The sequence below is a fragment of the Pongo pygmaeus genome, chromosome 5 (genome assembly GCF_028885625.2).
Source record: "Pongo pygmaeus isolate AG05252 chromosome 5, NHGRI_mPonPyg2-v2.0_pri, whole genome shotgun sequence".
Taxonomy (NCBI): Eukaryota; Metazoa; Chordata; class Mammalia; order Primates; family Hominidae; genus Pongo; species Pongo pygmaeus.
The window spans coordinates 47,170,429-47,190,734 of NC_072378.2; the positions used below are offsets into that span (position 1 = coordinate 47,170,429).

At 35.4% G+C, this 20,306-nt stretch overlaps 1 protein-coding gene across 2 annotated transcripts in view; it reads left to right on the forward strand.

Moving 5' to 3' along the window:
- Positions 1 to 263: 263 nt before the first annotated feature.
- The window catches only part of MEP1A (meprin A subunit alpha), a 45,272-nt gene continuing 25,229 nt past the window's right edge, over positions 264 to 20,306 (forward strand). Inside the window, exons 1-6 of one of the 2 annotated variants that reach the window (XM_054492126.2) lie at positions 264 to 342; positions 427 to 451; positions 541 to 591; positions 4,886 to 4,926; positions 5,381 to 5,456; positions 15,680 to 15,797. In XM_054492126.2, coding sequence (XP_054348101.2) covers positions 274 to 342; positions 427 to 451; positions 541 to 591; positions 4,886 to 4,926; positions 5,381 to 5,456; positions 15,680 to 15,797 — 380 coding nt within the window. In that variant the 5' untranslated portion in view covers positions 264 to 273. Of the gene's footprint in view, positions 452 to 540; positions 592 to 4,885; positions 4,927 to 5,380; positions 5,457 to 15,679; positions 15,798 to 20,306 lie in introns of both variants that reach the window. The other variant, XM_054492125.2, reaches the window with a different exon arrangement.

The following is a 20,306-nucleotide window of genomic DNA, read 5'->3' on the forward strand; positions in this document are numbered from 1 at the left end:
TATGAATGGCTATGGCTGCCCTATAGGAATATTATTAGTTCTTACATGCTCATTTCCGTATTAATTTTTCAAACTTTTCCCCAGTCTTTGGAGCTTAAGCATTTAAGGTAAACTTAGTATTTGTCCTCGAAAGGGTCAATGATGTTATCTTTGACTACCTTTATTAGCACTACGGTACATATGGAAGGGTCAAAGTTTCTAATACAACTGTCAGGGTAAAGTCTAAACGGTATTTATGACAAGGTGTCTGCTAAAATCAGCTCACTTGCAGCAATGGCTTGGACTACATCCACTTGCATTCTCTTTTTTACCTTGCTTTTTGCCCACATAGCAGCTGTACCGGTAAGTAGAGTCCTGCTTTTTGGATATTTAGAAATATTAATTCTAGTATACATTATCCATTTTCTGTATATTTATTTTTTTCAGATTAAGTATCTACCTGAAGAAAATGGTAAGAATTAGTTCAAATGCACAGAGAGTATTTTTGAACTTTTTTCATTCAGCAAGACTAATAATAATTTTTTTTCTCACTTTTAACAGTGCATGATTCAGATTTTGGTGAACTGAAGGATATTTCCGAAATCAATTTAGGTGAGTTCAATTTTTGTGTTATTAAAGTCTTGAAATTACTTAAAACCCAGTGGTGGGATTACTGAAGAACACTTTCCTTCATAATACTGTATTGTGATTCTTTGGGGAAGAAATATTTTTTGGTGCTTTGTGAGAAATCGCATTTTCTGAAAGACAAAAATGTGGAAAGAGAAGATAGTGAGGCCAGACTTTCTAGGAGAGCTAGGAAGTCCTCAATGGATCTAGAAATACATAACAAGTTTCTCTTTATAAAAGTTTTATTTTTCCAATTTGTATTTAGAAGAAAAGGAAAGCAAATAGATAATTATTCTGATTGTTAAAGAAAAATATAAGAATAAGCCTCTGGTTATATTTAGTGGGGAAACAAAACCCAACCCCTCCACCGGCCCATCATATTCACTAACAACTCTTTGGTTGAGACTTAGAGGTGAGTGTAAAGCAATCTCCACTTAGACATCTCGTTTACAAATATATTTCTTGAAGAAATTCATCAGTCTCATCCATTACTGAGAGGAGAGAGAAGCTGAGTCATCATCTCTGTTTTCTCTCTGTTGTCCTTCTTCTGAAATGAGAGAGAAGCCTCTGCATTCCCGGTGTCTTAGGTCAGGATTTGTGGAAGCAGAGCTATTCATGATCATAAGTACCTTCAGTTTACAAAAGCTTTTATATCCAATTGCATATTTATTTGTCTAGTCTTGTCGTGGAGTAAGTGCTGTTTTCATTTTTTTGGGAAGGGACAGGTGGCTTCTCATGGTTAGAGTGACTTGCTCAAGATCATAGGTAGCAGTGATGGGGCTCACTTCCAGATCTTGCCCCCCATACCTTAATAGCTCAGTGCTATCTGAAGGCTACAAAACTAACATACGAATAACTAAGGGTCAATTTTTCTGGATTTGTCTCACTCACAGAGAAGCCAGTTAGTTGATATTTAATTGGAATAGCTGGAGAACGGCTGCATAGGCAGAGCAGAAATAGTTTAGGAAGGTAAATGGGTGAATGCATAAATGGGTCCCAAGACTTCAGAGCCAGGCACTAAAATATCTCTCTTTAGAGTTAGCCATTGTGTAAACAGTTCAGAGAATCTGCTGTATTTTACAACAGAGCTGGGATTAGAATTGGAGTTTTTCTAATATCATCATTATTTATCTGATAAAAATTAATTATTTACCTCTTTGCCATTTTGTACTCTTTAGGCCCACCACCACCTCTGATCCTTGACCCCAGTGGAGAAATCTCATTACTATGTAAATCTTCTTTTTAGGCCATTTCAACCAAACCACCAGGATTGGTTGGGTTAGCCATATGGCCAGATTCTAACACCATCAACTGGGAAAATCATATAGAGAAAACTGCCACCTTTTCACCATCTTCTTTTTGCCTCACAAGGCTGAGTTAACGTTTCTTATCCTCCATCCCAAGACCTGCTCCTCTTAGTCCTTTTCATTTCAGTAAATGTGACACACTCCTTCTAGATTTTCGGCTCAGAATGTTAGAGTTGCCCCTAACTCTTGCCTTTCTCTCATATCTGACACACAATCTGTCAGCAAATGTTATTCCATCTACTTGATCTACTTTTCTTTTTTCTCTTTTCTTTTCTTTTCCTTTTTCCTGAGATGGAGTCTTGCTATGTCACCCAGGCTCGAGTGCAGTGGTGCCATCTTGGCTCACTGCAACCTCTGCCTCCTGGGTTCAGGCGAGTCTCGTGTCTCAGCCTCCCGAGTAGCTGGGATTACAGGTGCCCACCACCACGCCAGGCTAGTTTTTCTATTTTTAGTAGAGATGGGTTTTCTCTATGTTGGCTAGGCTGGTCTTGAACTCAAGACCTCGTGATCTGCCCACCTTAGCCTCCCAAAGTGCTGAGATTACAGGCATGAGCCACCACGTCCGGCCTAGATCTACTTTCAAATCATACCACAGTTGAGACTTTTCAGCACTTTTACTGCCCCCACCTTGGTCAGCCGCCTCATGTCTGGCCTGGTCCTTTGAGGAGCCTCATAACTGTGCTTCCCTTTCTGCCTTTGCTCCCTACAGACTATTCTGCACAACATAGAGCTCTCCTTTTAATATCCTTCAGATCATGTCATTTCTCTGCTCCAACCGTCTAATGACTTCTCCTTCAACATAAAGTAAAGGCCCTAGAGCCTTGATTCCCAAAGTGTGGTCCACAGGCCAAAGTGATCTGTGTCACTCAAGAGCTCTCTCTTAGAAATGCAGCATTTGAGGATCCACCCCAGACCTACAGAATTAGCATCTTCATTTTGACAGACCCAAGTGGTTTCTATGCACATTAGAGTGTGAGTCAATCTGCCCCTGACTACTCTTCCCCTTCCTACTTGAGCTTTCCAGCCACCGTGACTGCACAGCTACTCCTCTAAGGAAGTGATTTTCGATGTGTTGTCCCCAAGCCAGCAGCATCGGCATCATCAGGAAAGTTGTTAGGAATGAACATTCTCAGGCCTGACCCCAGACTTAATGAACCAGAAATCCAAGGGTGGGGGCTCATCAACGGGTGTTGAGCAAGCCTTCCAAGGGACTCTGATGCTCAAGTTTAGGACCACTGCCCTAAGACATCAAGGCTTTCCTGCCACAGGACCTTTCTATCTGGTGTTGCCTCTACCTCCCCTACTCTTCCTTCATTCCCTCACTCTATCATATTTCTGCTAAAATGCCACCTCCTGTGGGAGGCCCTCCCTGACCACTCTTTAATAAAATAGCAAACCTATCTCACCTCAGCACTTTTTCCCACTTTACCTTTCGTTTGTTTCTTTTTTATTGTACTTTTCACCATTTGTCATACTTTACAGTTATTTGTTTATCTGTAAGTCTCCCTCTTCCCCCAATGAAGAGTGTCATCTCCTTAAGGACTTGTTTTATTCTCTGCTTGTTTTATTCTCTGTGGTTCCTGAATGAGCCACAGGCTTTGCCAAATGGGGCCTCTGTTGGCTCGTGAGACTGTGGTAATTAATCTCTGCCTTGGCTTCCCAGCCTGTAAATCAGGGCTGTCCTCAGAATGAAGTACAATCCAGTGATTCTGTCTGAAGTGTTGCATTTTACAGAAAATGTTTCATGTCACATGAGAGTTATGATAAGTGATGCTCTTTTAATGCTTGAGAAATTTTCCTACAAATATCTTCCCTTTTAAGAATCTTGCTTACTGAAACACAATGAGGCAAGGATTAAGCAGTACCAGCAGTGGGAGAGTATATTCTGCTAAGCACCTGAGAACAGATGTTTGGAGATGCGGTTTAGAATGGATCTATCCATATTCCCCTGGTCTTCCTCATGACGCGGGCAGCACCTTGAGCTTGGTTTTGGAGGGTATCATCGTTTTTTCATGAGAAAGAGCGAAACACACTCATTTACCTTGGGACAAGAGGCAGAATGGTACACTGGCAGAAAGAGCCCTGAATGGAAAGGCAGGAGTTTTGATGCTCACTTGGCCACTGGATTACATAGTACCTCACTTCATGTCTCTGGACTCTTATTTCTTACTCCATTTCTCTCAATAGTTTTTTCTTTCTTTCTTTCTTTCTTTCTTTCTTTCTTTCTTTCTTTCTTTCTTTCTTTCTTTCTTTCTTTCTTTCTTTCTTTCCTTCCTTCCTTCCTTCCTTCCTTCCTTCCTTCCTTTTTTCTTTCCTTCCTACTTTCTTTCTTTCTTCCTCTTTCTTTTTTTGTGAGACAGAGTCTGGCTCTGTCACCCAGGCTGGAGTGCAGTGGCACGATCTTGGCTCACTGTAACCTCTGAGTCCTGGGTTCAAGCAATTCTCCTACCTCAGCCTCCCGAGTAGCTGGGACTACAGGTGCACGCCACCATGCCCAGCTAATTTTTGTACTTTTAGTAGAGACAGGGTTTCACCGTGTTGGCCAGGGTGGTCTTTAACTTCTGACCCCAGGTGATTCATCCACCTTGGCCTCCCAAAGTGGTGGGATTACAGGCATGAGTCACCATGCTCAGCCATTTTCTAAATAGTTTTCACCCTCCTTATCAGTGCTGCATCAAATCCCTTTTTTATAATCAGTGATCAGTAAAATCCCTTCTAACTTATCTCTTACTTCTAAGATTCTTAGACAAGATTTCTTGTCCCAAAATTGAAAACAGAGGCTATGACAATATGTGATACTCATCAGCCATTCACATTTGCTTAACTGGAATTTTTGCATTGTTTCAAAAAGTTTTGCCACATAAAGATTAATATTCAAAGATTTATAATGGCAAAGACTAATTTTATTATGAAAGATGCCTTTTAATAATGTTCACTCAAATATTCTTTTTTAAAAAAAATTCCACTTCCAGCTGCAGGCTTGGACCTCTTTCAAGGGGACATCCTCTTGCGGGTGAGTACATGTCAATGATGCAATAAGTTCCTCAGGACAGGCAGTACCACTGGGTGTGAGTCTCTGCTCTGCGGCCAGCCCTGGGATGGGCACTGTGAAGGAGATAAGAGAAATCTCACCTATAATCTGTTCCAGTGAGGAGTTCCACTGTAGTTCATAAGGACAAAAACAGAGGGAAAATAAGTAAACAGCACTAAAGAGTCTAAAATAATTAAATGGCTTATTTATCCAATTTTCTCGGGATTGCAGGCCCCCTTTATTTTGTTCTTAATAATTTCTCTGATTTTTCCAAATTATCTCTCAAGGACTTCTATTGCTTTCATAATCAGAAGACAAATTGCCACTCAACTGTTTGAGTTGTGTGATAGACTGCTGTGTGAGAGTTTAGTGAAGGAGGAGGTCAAGGTGACCTTGAGGACTAGGCTTCCCACTCACTTTTATTTTGTTTTCACAGAAATCCAGAAATGGCCTGAGAGACCCAAACACCAGGTGGACGTTCCCCATTCCTTACATCTTGGCTGATAATTTGGGTAATATTAATTGTTCTTAATTAGGAGGTTTCGGTTTAACTCTCTCTCTCCTCTCAGCCTGTTCATGGGCTTCACATTGGGAGTAACCACCAGGATCTAAGAGAGTTTTCAAGTCCTGATGAATCTTTATCTAATGGGGAGAAAGACATAACATTACATCAAAACCATTGCTGCTTAACCAGTCTGAGATACACAGAATCCAAGAATAACTTTTAAAATGCAACACACATTAAAGTATTAGTATAACCAGGAGAACATAAAAGAGCAAAACCTAATGAAATACAATTTGCATCAGAGCAAGGAAAAGTTTGCACTTTGTTTAGGTGAATCTAAATGTAGTGTGAGGATACTATTTTCAGCATATTGATTTCTTCTCTTTTTCTTACAAGAGAAACATGCCACATGTTTCTCTTTCCATATTTCACATGTTCACAATCCTTTTTTCTTGGTGTTATTAATGTCTACTCTTTTCTCTCTCTTAAGAAAAAGATGTGAATATGTTACATTTTACTCATTGTTAGAAATAATGACTAGTAGAATGACTTCCCTGCCTTTTAGCTAAGATTGCGTATAGAACTAGCAACTGGTAGAAATAAATAAATATTAGAAGCCACATGTACGCACTGGCTGACCCTCAAGCAGTTGACTGACAGCTGAGCAGCCATGATGACTCAATGCCTGCAAGGCCCCTCTTGCTTAGACAGATGAACAAGATTAGAGTGAAGAAGGGAAGGCAGGACAAGGTTGCTTAATCTTGTTGGGCTGCTAGGCTGCTCCTACTCTCAGGAGATGTAGATTATGTTTCAGTATTTTCCATCCTCTTTATCAGTGCTGCCTCGAATCCCTGTTTATGGAGAACAGCTTGATATAAACAAATGCTATTGTTCTCAGCTATTAGTTGGAAAATTGACTTGTTTTCTCCAGTGTTTGCCTTGCAAATTCATGGAACACCAGTACTTAATGGAACATGATTTAAGAAACACCAACTTTAAAAGGGGTTCTTTCCCATTACAATTTGTTTTATCCTGGTTGTCACATCTGTACCACCCTATTATGTGCCACGCTCTGTGCTTTCATCTGATATTTTATGTAACCTTCACCTTGCCTCTGTGAGGTGTAAGGCAGTGCTTCTCAGACTTTAATGTGCATAGGACTCAGATGAGGATCTTGTTAACCTACAGAGTAGGTCAGGGTTGGTGTGTGAGATGTTGCATGTCCAACGGTCCTCTAGTGATGCTGATGCTATTGGTCCCCACGCAGACCACAGCTTAAATAGTAAGGTCTCTCTAGTTGCAAGGTAGGTAAGAAATTATATTTGACAGTGATTTGAGACAAGTGAACTGACATAAGATAAAGGTATTAAGGATACAGCAGTATTTCTCAAGCAATACCACAAGAAGGTCACTTTTAGTGTTAAAGTTCAGATGCCCAGACCCAGACCACTGTGAAAGCAAACTTTCTAACTAGAGTTAAATATTTGTATAGAATTGTTTTATTCAAGCTAAATTTACATAGAGTGAAATACACAAATCAGTATATAAGGCTTTTGACAAACACATATACCTATATAATGCACACTTCCATCATTCCATAAAATTCCTTTCTAGGCAGTTCCCATCTCCACTCCTTAAGAGACAACCACCATTCTGAGTTTCCCCTATGGATTAGTTTTGCCTGATTTACAACTGATTTACAGATAAATAAGCTCATATACCATAGTATTTATTTTATAAATACTATGTGTCTGGCTTCTTTGACTTATGTTTTTTAAGTTCTTCCATATTGTTGTGGATCAACAGTAAATTCTTTTTTTAAACTACTCAGTAATATTTCTTTGTAATAATATACTGTAAATTATTGTCCATTTTTCTGTTGGGGCTAGTATGAAGAAAACTGTTGTGATAATTCTTATACAAGTTTATGTGAATACATTTTTTATTTATCTTTGGTAAATGCCTAGGAATATAATTGCTTGGTCATATGGATAACTATGTAAGAAAATGCCAAACAGCTTTCCAAAGTGGCTGTGCCCTTGTACACTCCTCCTGAAAATATATGAGTGTTTCATTTGCTCCACATCCTCGCTAACATTGATAGCATTAATCTTTGTAATTATAGCCATTTTAGTAGTTGTAAAATGGTATCTCCCTATGATTTTAATTTGCATTTCCCTAATGATTAGTGATATTTAGCACATTTTAGTATGCTACTGGCTATTTTTGTATCTTCTTTTACGAAGGTCTGCCCAACTCCTTCATGAGTTTTAAAAATTATATTGTTTGTCTTTTTATCATTTGTAGGATTTTATATATTATGGCTAAAGCCCTTTGTCAGATATATGTATTATAAATATTTTCTGTTAGTCTGTTACTTACCTATTTGTTTTTGTTTTTCAAGCAGTGAATTTTGAAATGCAAAAGCTTTAAATGCCGATAAAGTGTGATTTATCAATTTTTTCACTTATGGTTTGTGTTTTTATATTCTAAGAAATATGTGCTTAAACCAAGTCACAAAGATATATTCCAATATTTTTTGAAGTTGTATGATTTCAATTTTTGTCTATAATTGATTGCAAACTAATTTTGTGTACAACAGGATGAAGAGATTGAGACTGATTGGTTGGTATTTATTAGCCCAGTTGTTCCAGCAACATTTGCTATAAAACTTTGCTTTCCTCATTAAGTACTCTTTGCAAGAGTCTTGTTTGCCAGGAAGACTCCTTGTTTCTTGATCTGGTATCTCTGTTTTCTTATCTTATTCTACTTGTCTATCATCATGTCAAAAATCACTATGTTGATTACTCTAGCTTCATAGTTAACCTTGAATTGAGTGTTCCAGCTTTGCTCTCCAATTTCAAGACAGTTTAGCCTACTCCAGATCTTTTGCATTTTCATGTATATTTTATAATCAATTTCTCTAAAAAGGCTGCTGGGATTTTGATAGGAATGTGTTGATTCTGTACATAAATTTGTAGAAAACTAATATCTTAAAAATATTGAGTCCTATAATCCATAAACATGGTACATCAGTCCATTTATTTCAGTCTTCCTTAATTTATCTAATCCATGTTTTATAAATTTCAGTGTAGAGATCTTGTGTGTCTTTGGTAAATTCATTTCTAAGCATTTTATATTTTTGATGCTATTAAAATGAAATTTAAAAAATTTTACTACATAATGTTTTCTTCTAATATATAAAAATATAATGGATCTTTATATATTGATTTTGTATCCTGTTACCTTGCTAAATTTACTCATTAATTTTAATTGTTGATTTGTAGATTTTTTAAGGACTTTTAGTAAAAATCCTTCTTGCCTATTAATATAGACAGTGTTACTGGTTCCTTTCCAATTTTTACACCATATATTGCTTTTTCTTGTCTTATTGTTCTGGCTAGGACCTTCATTACCACGTTGAATAGAAGTGGTAAGAGTGGATATCTTTGCCTCATTGGCTTGTTTTAGTGGTAGTATTCAATACTTCATTCATGTGGGACACTATGGGTTTTCCACAGATGCCCTTTGTCAGATGGTATGTTTTCATCATGAATAGCTGTTACAGTGTATCAAATTCTTTTCCTGCAACAATTTATATAAGTATAATTTTTATTCCTTATTGTGTAATATGGTAAATAACATCAAATTTGAATGGTAAACCAACTTTGCATTTCTCAGATGAGCCCTACTTGGTTATGATGTATTATCCTTTTCATATTTTGCTGGATTCCTAATATTTTGTTATAGATTTTTGTGTTTGTATTCTTAAATAGTATAAGTTTCTAACTTACTTTTTTGTAATATCTTTATTAGGCTTCAGTAATAAAGTTATGTAGCTCTCAAAACCATCTTGAAAATTTTTCCTCTTCTTTTATCTTTTGAATAAGTTTGTGTATGATTAAAATTTTTTCTTTCTTAAATGTTGGTAAAAATCACTAATAAAATAAATAATAAATTTATTTTTTGGTAAAATTCACCAATAAAATAAAATAACCAAGTAATGGAATTTTCTTTGTGGGATAGTATTTTTATAATGAATTCAATTTATTTAATAATTATAGAATTATTCTTATTTTCTATTATGCTGCTTTTATTAAATTGTATTTTTCAGTATTAAAAAATTAAGATTATCTTAATAGATGCAGAAAAAGCATTTGACAAAATTCAACAACTATTTCAACTAAGTTGTCAAAATAGTGGCATAATATCTCATTATCTTTATAATGCCTGTAAAATCTTTAGTGTTAGTCCTATTTCACTTTTCATATTAGCAATTTGTGTTTTCCCTCTTTTTTTCTTGACATGTCATGCCGGGGCTTATTGATTTTATTAATGTTTTTACAGAATTGACTTTTGATTTGTTAATTTTCTCTTGCTTCTCTGCTTTACATTTAGTTGCTTTCTGTTACCTTTATTATTTCCTTTCTCCTACTTATTTCAGGTTTAGTTTACTCTTCTTTTTTGACATTTTTAAGATGAAAATTCATATCACTTATTTTAAATCTTCATTTTTTGTAATGTATTATATTCTACAACACGGCTACTAAAGCTCTAAATTTTATCTGAAGCACTGCTTTACTGCCTTCTTCAAATTTTGATATGGTGTATGCTTATTAAAGTTTAGTTTATTAATAGATACTTCATAATTTATCTTGTGAATATTTTCATCCATGGATGGGATAAAAGTATGTTTAAATTTTTAAAAATATTGTCCTTAGCGTTAATATTATGCAAGCATTTTACAATAGTATAATTCCATTTATACCCCTGCCCTTTGTACTTTATTTGTTTATATTTTCCATCTACATGCTTCATAAGTCTCACACTATAGTGTTAGAATTTTTGATTTAAACAGTTATATTTTAAAGTAATTGATGAAAAACAAGACAGTCTTCATATTTACTTTTACACTTGAAATTTCTGGTGCTCCTCATTCCTCCTGTAAATTTGAGTTCTTCTCTAGTATCATTTCTCTGCAGTCTGAAGAACTTCCTTTAGCACTTCTTATAAAGCAGATTTGTTGATGACAAATTCCGGTTTTTCTTTTACCTGAAAATGATCTTTATTTTGCCTAAATTTTGAGGATATTTTAACTGGAAATAGAATTTGGGATTATAGTAGTGTTAAAAATTATTATTTTAACATTTTTAAGTTGTAATACATTGTCTTTTTGTTTTCCAACATTTGATTATAAAAACTTTTAAATAATCAAAAAGTTAAAAGCATTGTGCAGCGAACATTCACATACTCACAACCTAAATTACAATTAACAGTTTTATTTGCTTTATTTCATCTATCCATCCCAATATCCCTCTATGAATCTATCAATCCATTGTATTTTTGATGCATTTCAAAGTCGCTTTCAGGCACTAGTACACTTTACCCCAGTCACCTAAGTATGCACATAATTAACTACAGGACAATATTTGTATATAGTTCCCTTTTACATAAAATATATATAGGGTAAAATGCATGAGTCTCAGATGTACAATTCAATGAGTTCTTAAAGATCTGTGCACCTATGTAATCCAAATTCCTATCAAGAGATGGAACATGTTTATAACGTATATACCTCTGAAACCTAACTTCCTATGAAGAGATGGAACACTGTTATCCTTCCAGAGAGTTCTGTTTTGGCCCTTCCAAGTTATTCTCACTTTTCCAGAAAAAGAAGGTGCGATTCTATTTTTTCTTTTTTCTTCATAGGTGAATTTAACCTCTTCTAGAATTTCATATAAATGGAATCATATGTTATATACTCTTTTGAGTAAGGCTTTGTTTTACTCAGTAAAATGTTTTTGGGATGCATCAATGTTTCTGTGTTTATCAGCACTTTGTTCTTTTTTTGTTACTGTCATTTCATTGAATTTAGTATATCACAGCTTGTTTAATCATTCTCTTGGATTGATGCTATGTTTTGGCTGTTATGAATAAAGCTACTATGAGTAGTCTTGCACATATTCTTTTATAAAATATATTCTCATATCTCTGGTGTAAAAAAGAATAAAATTGCTGGGTTATAGTATAGGTGTAGGTTTAGTGTTAGACCTCTTTCAATGTGCTAGTACCATTTTACACAACCACAAACAATGTACGTGAGTTTCGTTTACTCCATGTCTTTGCTAACATTTGGTGTTATCAGTTTTTAAAGTTTTAGCCATTCTGTTGGGCATCTAGTGCTATTTTATTAATTTATTGATTTATATTTCCATTATGACTAGTAATGTTGACCTCCTTTAAAGTTACTTATTGGTCATTTATATATCTTCCTTTATAAAATATCTGCTCTGTTAACCCATTTTAAAAATTGAGTTGTTATTTAGTATTGAGTTCTAAGTGTTCTTTATATATTTTGGATATGTCTTTTATCGGATATATATTTTGCAAATATTTTGCTCCAGATACACTGTTTCTTGTCTCCAGTGTCTGATAATAAATCATCCATCTTTCATACTTTCATATTATTGTTCTCCTGTATGTAAAGTCTTTTTTCTCTAGTTCTTTTCAATATGTTCTCTTTATTTTTGTTTTTATAACAGTTTGATTATGGTATGCTTATGTTGATTTTCTTTTTATTTATCCTGTTTGGGCTCACCAAGTTTCTTCTATCTTTAAGGTGATTTCTAAATAACCAAATCTGAAAAATGTTAGGCCATTATTTGCTCCAATATTTTTCTGTGTTTCTCCTGTCCATCAGAGACTCTAACTGCACATATCTTAGACTGGGTGGTTTTTTTCCCATTGGTCACTAAAGCGCTATTCATTTTTCTGAACATTTTTCTATCTCTTTTACCATTGCCAGTCAGCTTTTAAAACTATCCAGTGAATTTTTTATTGTTGATATTATACTGATAGAATTTTCATTGGGTTCTTTTATATAATTCCCATTTATCTGCTGAGATTATTTGTATGTTCATCTTTTTTCCATGAAATTATTTAACAGGTATACAATAGAGATTTAAAGTGTTTGTCTGTTAAGTCTAACATTTTAGTCACCTTGGGGTCTGTTTCTCTTTCTAGTTATTGCTTTTACTATTATCTATCGATAACAATTTCCTGTTCTTTCACAGGTCTCATAATTTTTGATTATATATTAGACATTGTATTACATTGTAGTGATTATGCATATTCTCATTCTCCTCTGAATTGTGTTAACTTTTGTTAAAGCAGTTAAATTACTGCATGATCATCTGGAATTTGTGGAGGATTTTGTGGTCTTGCCCTTAGTTCAAGGCAAACCTCTTAGTGCTGGAATATAGTCTTTACTGTTAAGTCATGGTCCTTCTGGGATTTCAATGGAATGCCCCAGTTTCCCCAACCCCTGTAAATTTGCATGAGTCAAACTCCAAATTCTTCCTCCACTGCAGTGGGCAGCAACTGATGTATCTGTTCAGGTTGCTCAGACTTCCAATGGCTACTTCCTACTGAAGGGCTTGGAGCCTTCTCCCATTTCTGCAAAGTTCATGAGTCAGACAAGAGTTGAAGGGGCACTTATACACAGACTTTGGGATGAATCTCCTCCTCATCTACCATGACTTTCCTTTCTAGGACTTTCTCCCTTGATTTTCAGCCACTCGGGTTAAAACTCAGCCCCAAACTTGTCCTTGTGGTATGTTAAGAAAATACAACTGTAGATTTATACTTGAGTTCTCTTTCTTGCATTGAAGAAATTAGAGCATGCTCTCATGCAAAAAGCTGTATAAATGTGAATCTTACCCAATGAAATTTTCCTTCTTTTAAGAAAAAATCCTCTAGTTTCTGCCTGTTTTAGCCATTTTCCAGCATATTTAAAAAGTTTATTTTCTTATTTTTTCAAGTTTACAACTGTTATCTGTGAGAGGATTAATTAGATTCAGGCTCCTTGACAATTATGAGCACCAGAAATTCTCTCAAAGGAATTCCTAAACTGAATCTAGGTAGCCTTCTTATGCTTATCTTCTAATACGTACAGCCACTGGTATCTAAAGTTAACTCTTCTCAAAAGAAAAAAAAAGAACAAATAAAGTTAACTCTTCTTATGTTATTTGATCCAAGGTTAAAGGAATGCTAGTGGTTTTCAAGACTAACTTGTTTGACACAGAACTATGTACAACTTACTATGTCAGGGCAGTTGGCTAGGAACAAGAGTTACAATGAGACAAAAAGTATATCCCTTTCTCTCAAGGAGCTAACAGTATCTTAAATGTAGCAAACCACCTACATAAAGACAACTCAAGCCTTGGCCACCTATAATCTCAGCACTTTGGGAAGCCGAGGCAGGAAGATCACTTGAGCCCAGGAGTTCAAGTCGAGCCTGAGCAACAAAGTGAGACCCCATCTGAAAGAAAGAAAAAAAGAAAGAAAGAAAGAAAGAAAGAGAGAAAGAAAGAAAGAAAGAAAGAAAGAAAGAAAGAAAGAAAGAAAGAAAGAAAGGGAGAGAGGAGGAGGAAGAAGAGAAGAAGAAGGAGGAGGAGGAGAAGGAAAAAAGAAGAAGAGGAAAATAGAAGGAGAAGGAGGGAAGGAAAGGAAGGAAGGAAGGGAGAAAGGAAAGAAAGAAAGAAAAGAAAGAAAGAAAGAAAGAAAGAAAGAAAGAAAGAAAGAAAGAAAGAAAGAAAGAAAGAAAGAAAGAAAGAAAGAAAGGGAGGAAGGAAGGAAGAAAGGAAGAAAGGAAGAAAGGAAATAAATCAGTCAAATGTGGCTCCTGCATTCAGAGGAGGGGCACTCAGGGTTGCCTTCATGGAGAAGAGGAAGACTTCAAATGGGCTCTATTTCCATTTATCCCAATAATGTTGAGGCAGTTTTTACAAAATCATTACAGAGTTGCTTAGTTCCCTCTTTACAACTTATTTAGGTATGGAGAAGGAAGATAAGGTATAATTTTAAAATTAATCACTCTCAGAAATCCCACAATTTGGATTGAGAATAACAAAAGACATATAGCCTTCTAGGAAGCTTGCTTTCAGTATAATCACTTTTTTTTTTTCTCACATTTTTGTGACACCACAGCTATCTTGGGTACATCTCTTCATATTACAGATGTAACTAAGTAAGAATAGGTAAAAGTACGTGAAAATCTCCCAGCAGATGTAGTGAATGCTCTTGTTATTGTTATCTTTGTAGTTTCCACAATTAGTTTATTGACTATTCCCATGACTATTTCTTTAATGATCTTGATATAACATTATATGACATTTAGGCTGTGGAATCTCCAACTTGATAGTTTATTAAATGAAATAAAGGCCAGAAAATATGATGTAATTTCCTGGCCAATAGTTATAAACTCTTTGAGAGAAAGCACTAAATCAAATGTGCAAGAAATATAATTTAATTTTATATAACTTGGCTTAATTTTTAACTTAGATTCTAACTTTCAATGAGTTGATGGGCGGGTAAAATGCACACAAAGTAAAACATAATCTCAGTTTCTCTGGAGTATCTTTCTTCTCTACCCCATTTTTGTCTTACAATGCCAAAGTGCATGCATGCTAGGTGAAAGGAAAGGCATTTGATCTTTGGTCATTGGTCCCCACAGGTTACTAGTCAGTATCTATTTTTCCTGCCCCTTCAAGTCCACTAGGCTTCTGCTGCTTGGGTGCTGAGCTCGGGATACAGAAATCTCTTCTAAGGCTGTGTGCAGTACTAGCTGTCTGGTCTTACCATCTCCCAGGAATCTGGCTGGGAAGCAGGGTAAAATACCGTATGTGCTTCTTATGCTTTCAGAACCCACAAACCTCTCTAAGCTCTGCTTTCCTCCTCCAGAAAGAGAGAATGTCTTTTTAGATTGGGGTAAGGAACACTATTCTCACTGCCTCACTCTAAGGTACTTTATCTATGTCAACTAAAGGCAGAGCTACTCACAAGCCACTTCTGTTTTCTGTTCTGCCATGTGACTCTCCTGAGGCAATGCACTCTAAATCTCTGCTTCAATGGGGGAAAGGCAGAGGGAGAAAGTGTGGAAGTTATTGTATTATTTTATTTAGCCATATACACGTGTATATTCTTATTTTGTAGACATATTTGCATTGTGTATTTAAGGTATGCACTTAATGTTTATGCCCACAACTAATTTTGCAGATGTCCACAACCAATTTTGCAGTTTTAGTTACCAGGAAATCTATTTATTACCAAAAACCCTATCATGCACCTATGTGGATTTAATATGGTAGCATGGTTTTCTCTAAACTATAAGTTATAGATATTATCTAAGGTCCAAATAATGCTCATTGATATTTTTACTGATTTCTGCAGGGCTGAATGCTAAAGGAGCCATTCTGTATGCCTTTGAGATGTTCCGCCTCAAGTCCTGTGTGGATTTCAAGCCCTATGAAGGAGAGAGCTCATATATCATATTTCAACAGTTTGATGGGTTGGTATGAAATTTTACAGAGTGAAAGTCATGCATACTTTGGTTCATAAAAAGTATTCTTTCCCCCTGAGTCCCCAAAGACCAATGTATCATTCTTTTGTCTTCGCGTCCTCATAACTTAGCTCCCACATATGAGTGAGAACATACAATGTTTGTTTTTTCCATTCCTGAGTTACTTCACTTAGAATAATGGTGTCCAACTCCATCCAGGTTGCTGTGAATGCCATTATTTCGTTCCTTTTTATGGCTGAGTAGTAATACATGGTGTGTGTGTGTATATATATATTTTATATATATATATTTTTCTTTATCTACTTGTTGATTGATGGGCATTTGGGCTTGTTCCATATTTTTTCAATTGCAAATTGTGCTGCTATGAACATCCATGTGCAAGTACCTTTTTCGTATAATGACTTCTTTTCCTCTGGGTAGATACCTAGTAGTGGGATTGCTGGATCAAATGGTAGTTCTACTTTTAGTTCTTTAAGGAATCTCCACACTGTTTTCCATAGTCACTGTACTAGTTTACATTCCCACCCACAGTGTAAAAGTGTTCCCTTTTCACTGCATCCACACCAATATATGTAATTTTTTAAAATTTTTAAATTATGGACATTTCTGCAGGAGTAAGGTTGTATCACATTACAGTTTTGATTTGTGTTTCCCTGATAATTAGTAATGTTGAACATTTTTTCATATGTCTGTTGGCCATTCCTGTATCTTCTTTTGAGAATTGTCTATTCACGTTCTTAGCCCACTTTTTGATGGGATTGTTTGTTTTTTTCTTGCTAATTTGTTTGGGTTATTCGTAGATTCCAGATATTCGTCCTTTGTTGGATGTATACATTGTGAAGATTTTCTCCCACTCTGTGGGTTGTCTGTTAACTCTGCTGATTATTTCTTTTGCCATGCAGAAGCTTTTGAGTTTAATTAAGTCCCACTGATTTATTTTTGTTTTTGTTGCATTTGCTTTTAACTTCTTGGTCATGAAGTCTTTGCCTAAACCAATGTCTAGAAGGGTTTTTCTGATTTTACCTTCTAGAATCTTTATGGGTTCAGGTCTTAGATTTAAGTCTTCGATCCATCTTGAGTTGATTTCTGTACAGGGTGAGAGAAGAGGCTCTAGTTTCATTCTTCTACATGTGGCTTGCCAATTATCCAAGCACTGTTTGTTGAATAGGATGTCGTTTCCCCACTTTACGTTTTTGTTTGTTTTGTTGAAGATCAGTTGGCTGTAAGTATTTGAGTTTATTTCTGGGTTCTCTATTCTGTTCCATTGGTCTACGTGTCTATTTTTATACCAGCACTTTCCTATTTTGGTGACTATGGCCTTATAGTATAGTTTGAAGTTGGGTAACGTGATGACTCCAGATTTGTTCTTTTTGCTTAGTCTTGTGTTGGCTATGTGGGTTCTTTTTTGGTTCCATATGAATTTTAAGATGGTTTTTCCAGGTCTGTGAAGAATGATGGTGGTATTTTGATGGAAATTGTATTGAATTTGTAGATTGCTTTTGGCAATTGTGGTCACTTTCACAATATTGATTCTACTCATCCATGAGTGTGGGATAGCTTTGCATTTGTTTGTGTCATCTATGATTTCTTTCAGCAGTGTTTTGTAGTTTTCCTTGTAGAGGTCTTTCAGTCTTTGGTTAGGTATATTCCTAAGTATTTTATTTTACATTTTGCAGCTATTGTGAAAGGGGTTGAGTTCTTGATTTGATTCTTAGCTTGGTCACCGTTGGTGTTTAACAGAGATACTGATTTGTGTAAATTAATTTTGTATCCTGAAATTTTGCTGAATTTATTTACCAGTTCTAGGTGCTTTTTGGATGAGTCTTTAGGGTTTTTTTAGGTATACAATCATATCATCAGCAAACAGTGATAATTTGACTTCCTGTTTACTGATTTGGATGCCCTTTATTTCTTTCTCTTGTCTGATTGCTTTGGCTAGGACTTCCAGTAGTATGTTGAATAGAAGTAGTGACAGAGGGCATCTTTGTCTTGTACCAGTTCTCAGGGGAAATGCTTTCAACTTTTTGTCATTCACTATAAAGTTGACTGTGGATTTGTTGTAGATGGCTTTTATTACCTTAAGGTACATCCTTTCTGTGCCAATTTTGCTGAGGGTTTTAATCATACAGGGATGGTGGACTTTGTCAAATTCTTTTTCTGCATCTATTGAGATGATCATGTGAATTTTGTTTTTAATTCTCTTTATGTGGTGTATCACATTTATTGATTTTGTGTGTGAAACCATCCCTGCATCCTTGGTATGAAACCCACTTGATCATGTTGAATTATCTTTTTGATGTGCTGTTGGATTCAGTTCACCAGTACATTATTGAGGATTTTTGCATGTGTGTTCATCAGGGATATTGATCTGTAGTTTTCTTTGTTTGTTATGTCCTTCCCTGGTTTGGGTATTAAGGAGATACTGGCTTCATAGAATGATTTAGGGAGGATTCCCTCTTTCTCTATCTTTTGGAATAGTGTCAATAGGATTGGTACCAATTCTTGTTTGAATGTCTTGTATAATTCAGCTCTGAATCCATCTGGTCCTGGACTTTTTTTTGTTGGCAATTTTTGAATTGCCATTTCAATCTCACTACTTGTTATTTGTCTGTTGAGAGATTCTATATATTTCTGGTTTAATCTAGGAGGGTTGTATATTTCCAGGAATTTATCCATCTCTTCTAGGTTTTCTAGTTTATGCACATAAAGGTGTTCAAATTAGCCTTGAATAATCTTTCATATTTCTGTGGTATCAGTTGTAATAGCTCCTGTTTTGTTTCTAATTGAGCTTATTGGGATCTTCTCTCTTCTTTTCTTGGTTAATCTCGCTAATAATCTATCAATTTTATTTATTTTTTCAAAGAACTAGATTTTTGTTTCATTTATCTTTTGTATTTTTTTTATTCCATTTCATTTAGTTCTGCTCTGATCTTTGTTGTTTCTTTTCTTATGCTGGGTTTGGGTTTGGATTGTTCTTGTTTCTCCAATTCTGTGCGGTGTAACCTTAGATTGTCTATTTGTGCTCTTTCAGACTTTTCGGTGTCATTTAATTCTATGAACTTTCCTCTTAGCACTGCTTTTGCTGTATCCCAGAGGTTTTGATAGGTTGTGTCACTATTATCATTCAGTCCAAAATTTTTTTTAAATTTCCATCTTGATTTCATTGTTGACCCAGTGATCATTCAGGGGCAGGTTATTTAATATCCATGTATTTGCATGATTTTGAGGGTTCTTTTTGGAGTGATTTCCAATTCTATTTGACTGTGGTCTGAGAGTGTACTTGATATAATTTTGATTTTCTTATATTTACTGAGACTTGTTTTGTGGTCTATCATATGGTCTAACTTGAAGAATGTTCCATGTGCTGAGAACTATAATGTATATTCTGCAATTGTTGGGTAGAATGTTCTATAAATATCTGTTAAGTCCATTTGTTTTAGGGTATAGTTAAAGTCTATTGTTTCTTTGTTGACTTTCTGTCTTGATGACCTGTCTAGTGCCGTCAGTGGAGTATTAAAGTCCCCCACTGTTATTGTGTTGCCATCTACCTCATTTCTTAGGTCTAGTAGTAACTGTTTTATAAATTGGGGATCTCCAGCATTAGGTAAATATATTTTTAGAATATCTTTCCACTCCTTTACCTTAAGTTTATGTGAGTCCTTATGTGTTAGGTGAGGCCTCAAAACCATGCAAATACATAGAAATTAAATAACCCGCTCCTGAGTAATCATTGGGTCAACCACGAAATCAAGACGGAAATATAAAAATTATTTGAACTGAATGATAATAGTGACACAACCTATCAAAACCTCTGGGATACAGCAAAAAGCAAAAGTGGTGCTAACAGGAAAGTTCCACAGCATTAAATGCCTACATCAAAAGTCTGAAAGAGTACAAGTAGATAATTCTGAAGACAGCAGAAACTTGGTTGGTGAATTCTTATTCATTCTGCCATTCTGTATCTTTTTAAGTGGAGCATTTAGGGCATTTACATTCAATGTTATTATTGGGATGTGAGGTACTATTCTATACATTGTGCAATTTGTTGCTTGAGTATCTTGGTTTTTTTTCACTGTGTTATTGTTATATAGGTTCTGTAAGATTTATGCTTTAAGGAGTTCTATTTTGGTATATTTTGAGGATTTGTTTCAAGATTTAGAGCTCCTTTTAGCAGTTCTTGTAGTACTGGCTTCGTAGTGGCAAATTCTCTCAGCATTTGTTTGTTTGAAAAAGACTGTATCTTTCCTTCATTTATTAAGCTGAGTTTCAGCGGATACTAAATTCTTGACTAATAATTGTTTTGTTTAAGGAGGTTAAAAATAGGACCCCAATGCCTTCTAGCTTGTAGGGTTTCTGCTGAGAAATCTACTGTTAATCTGATAGGTTTTCCTTTATGGGTTACCTGATGCTGTTGCCTCACAGCTCTTAAGATTCTTTCCTTTGTCTTGATTTGAGATAACCTGCTGACTATGCGCCTAGGCGATGATCTTTTTGAGA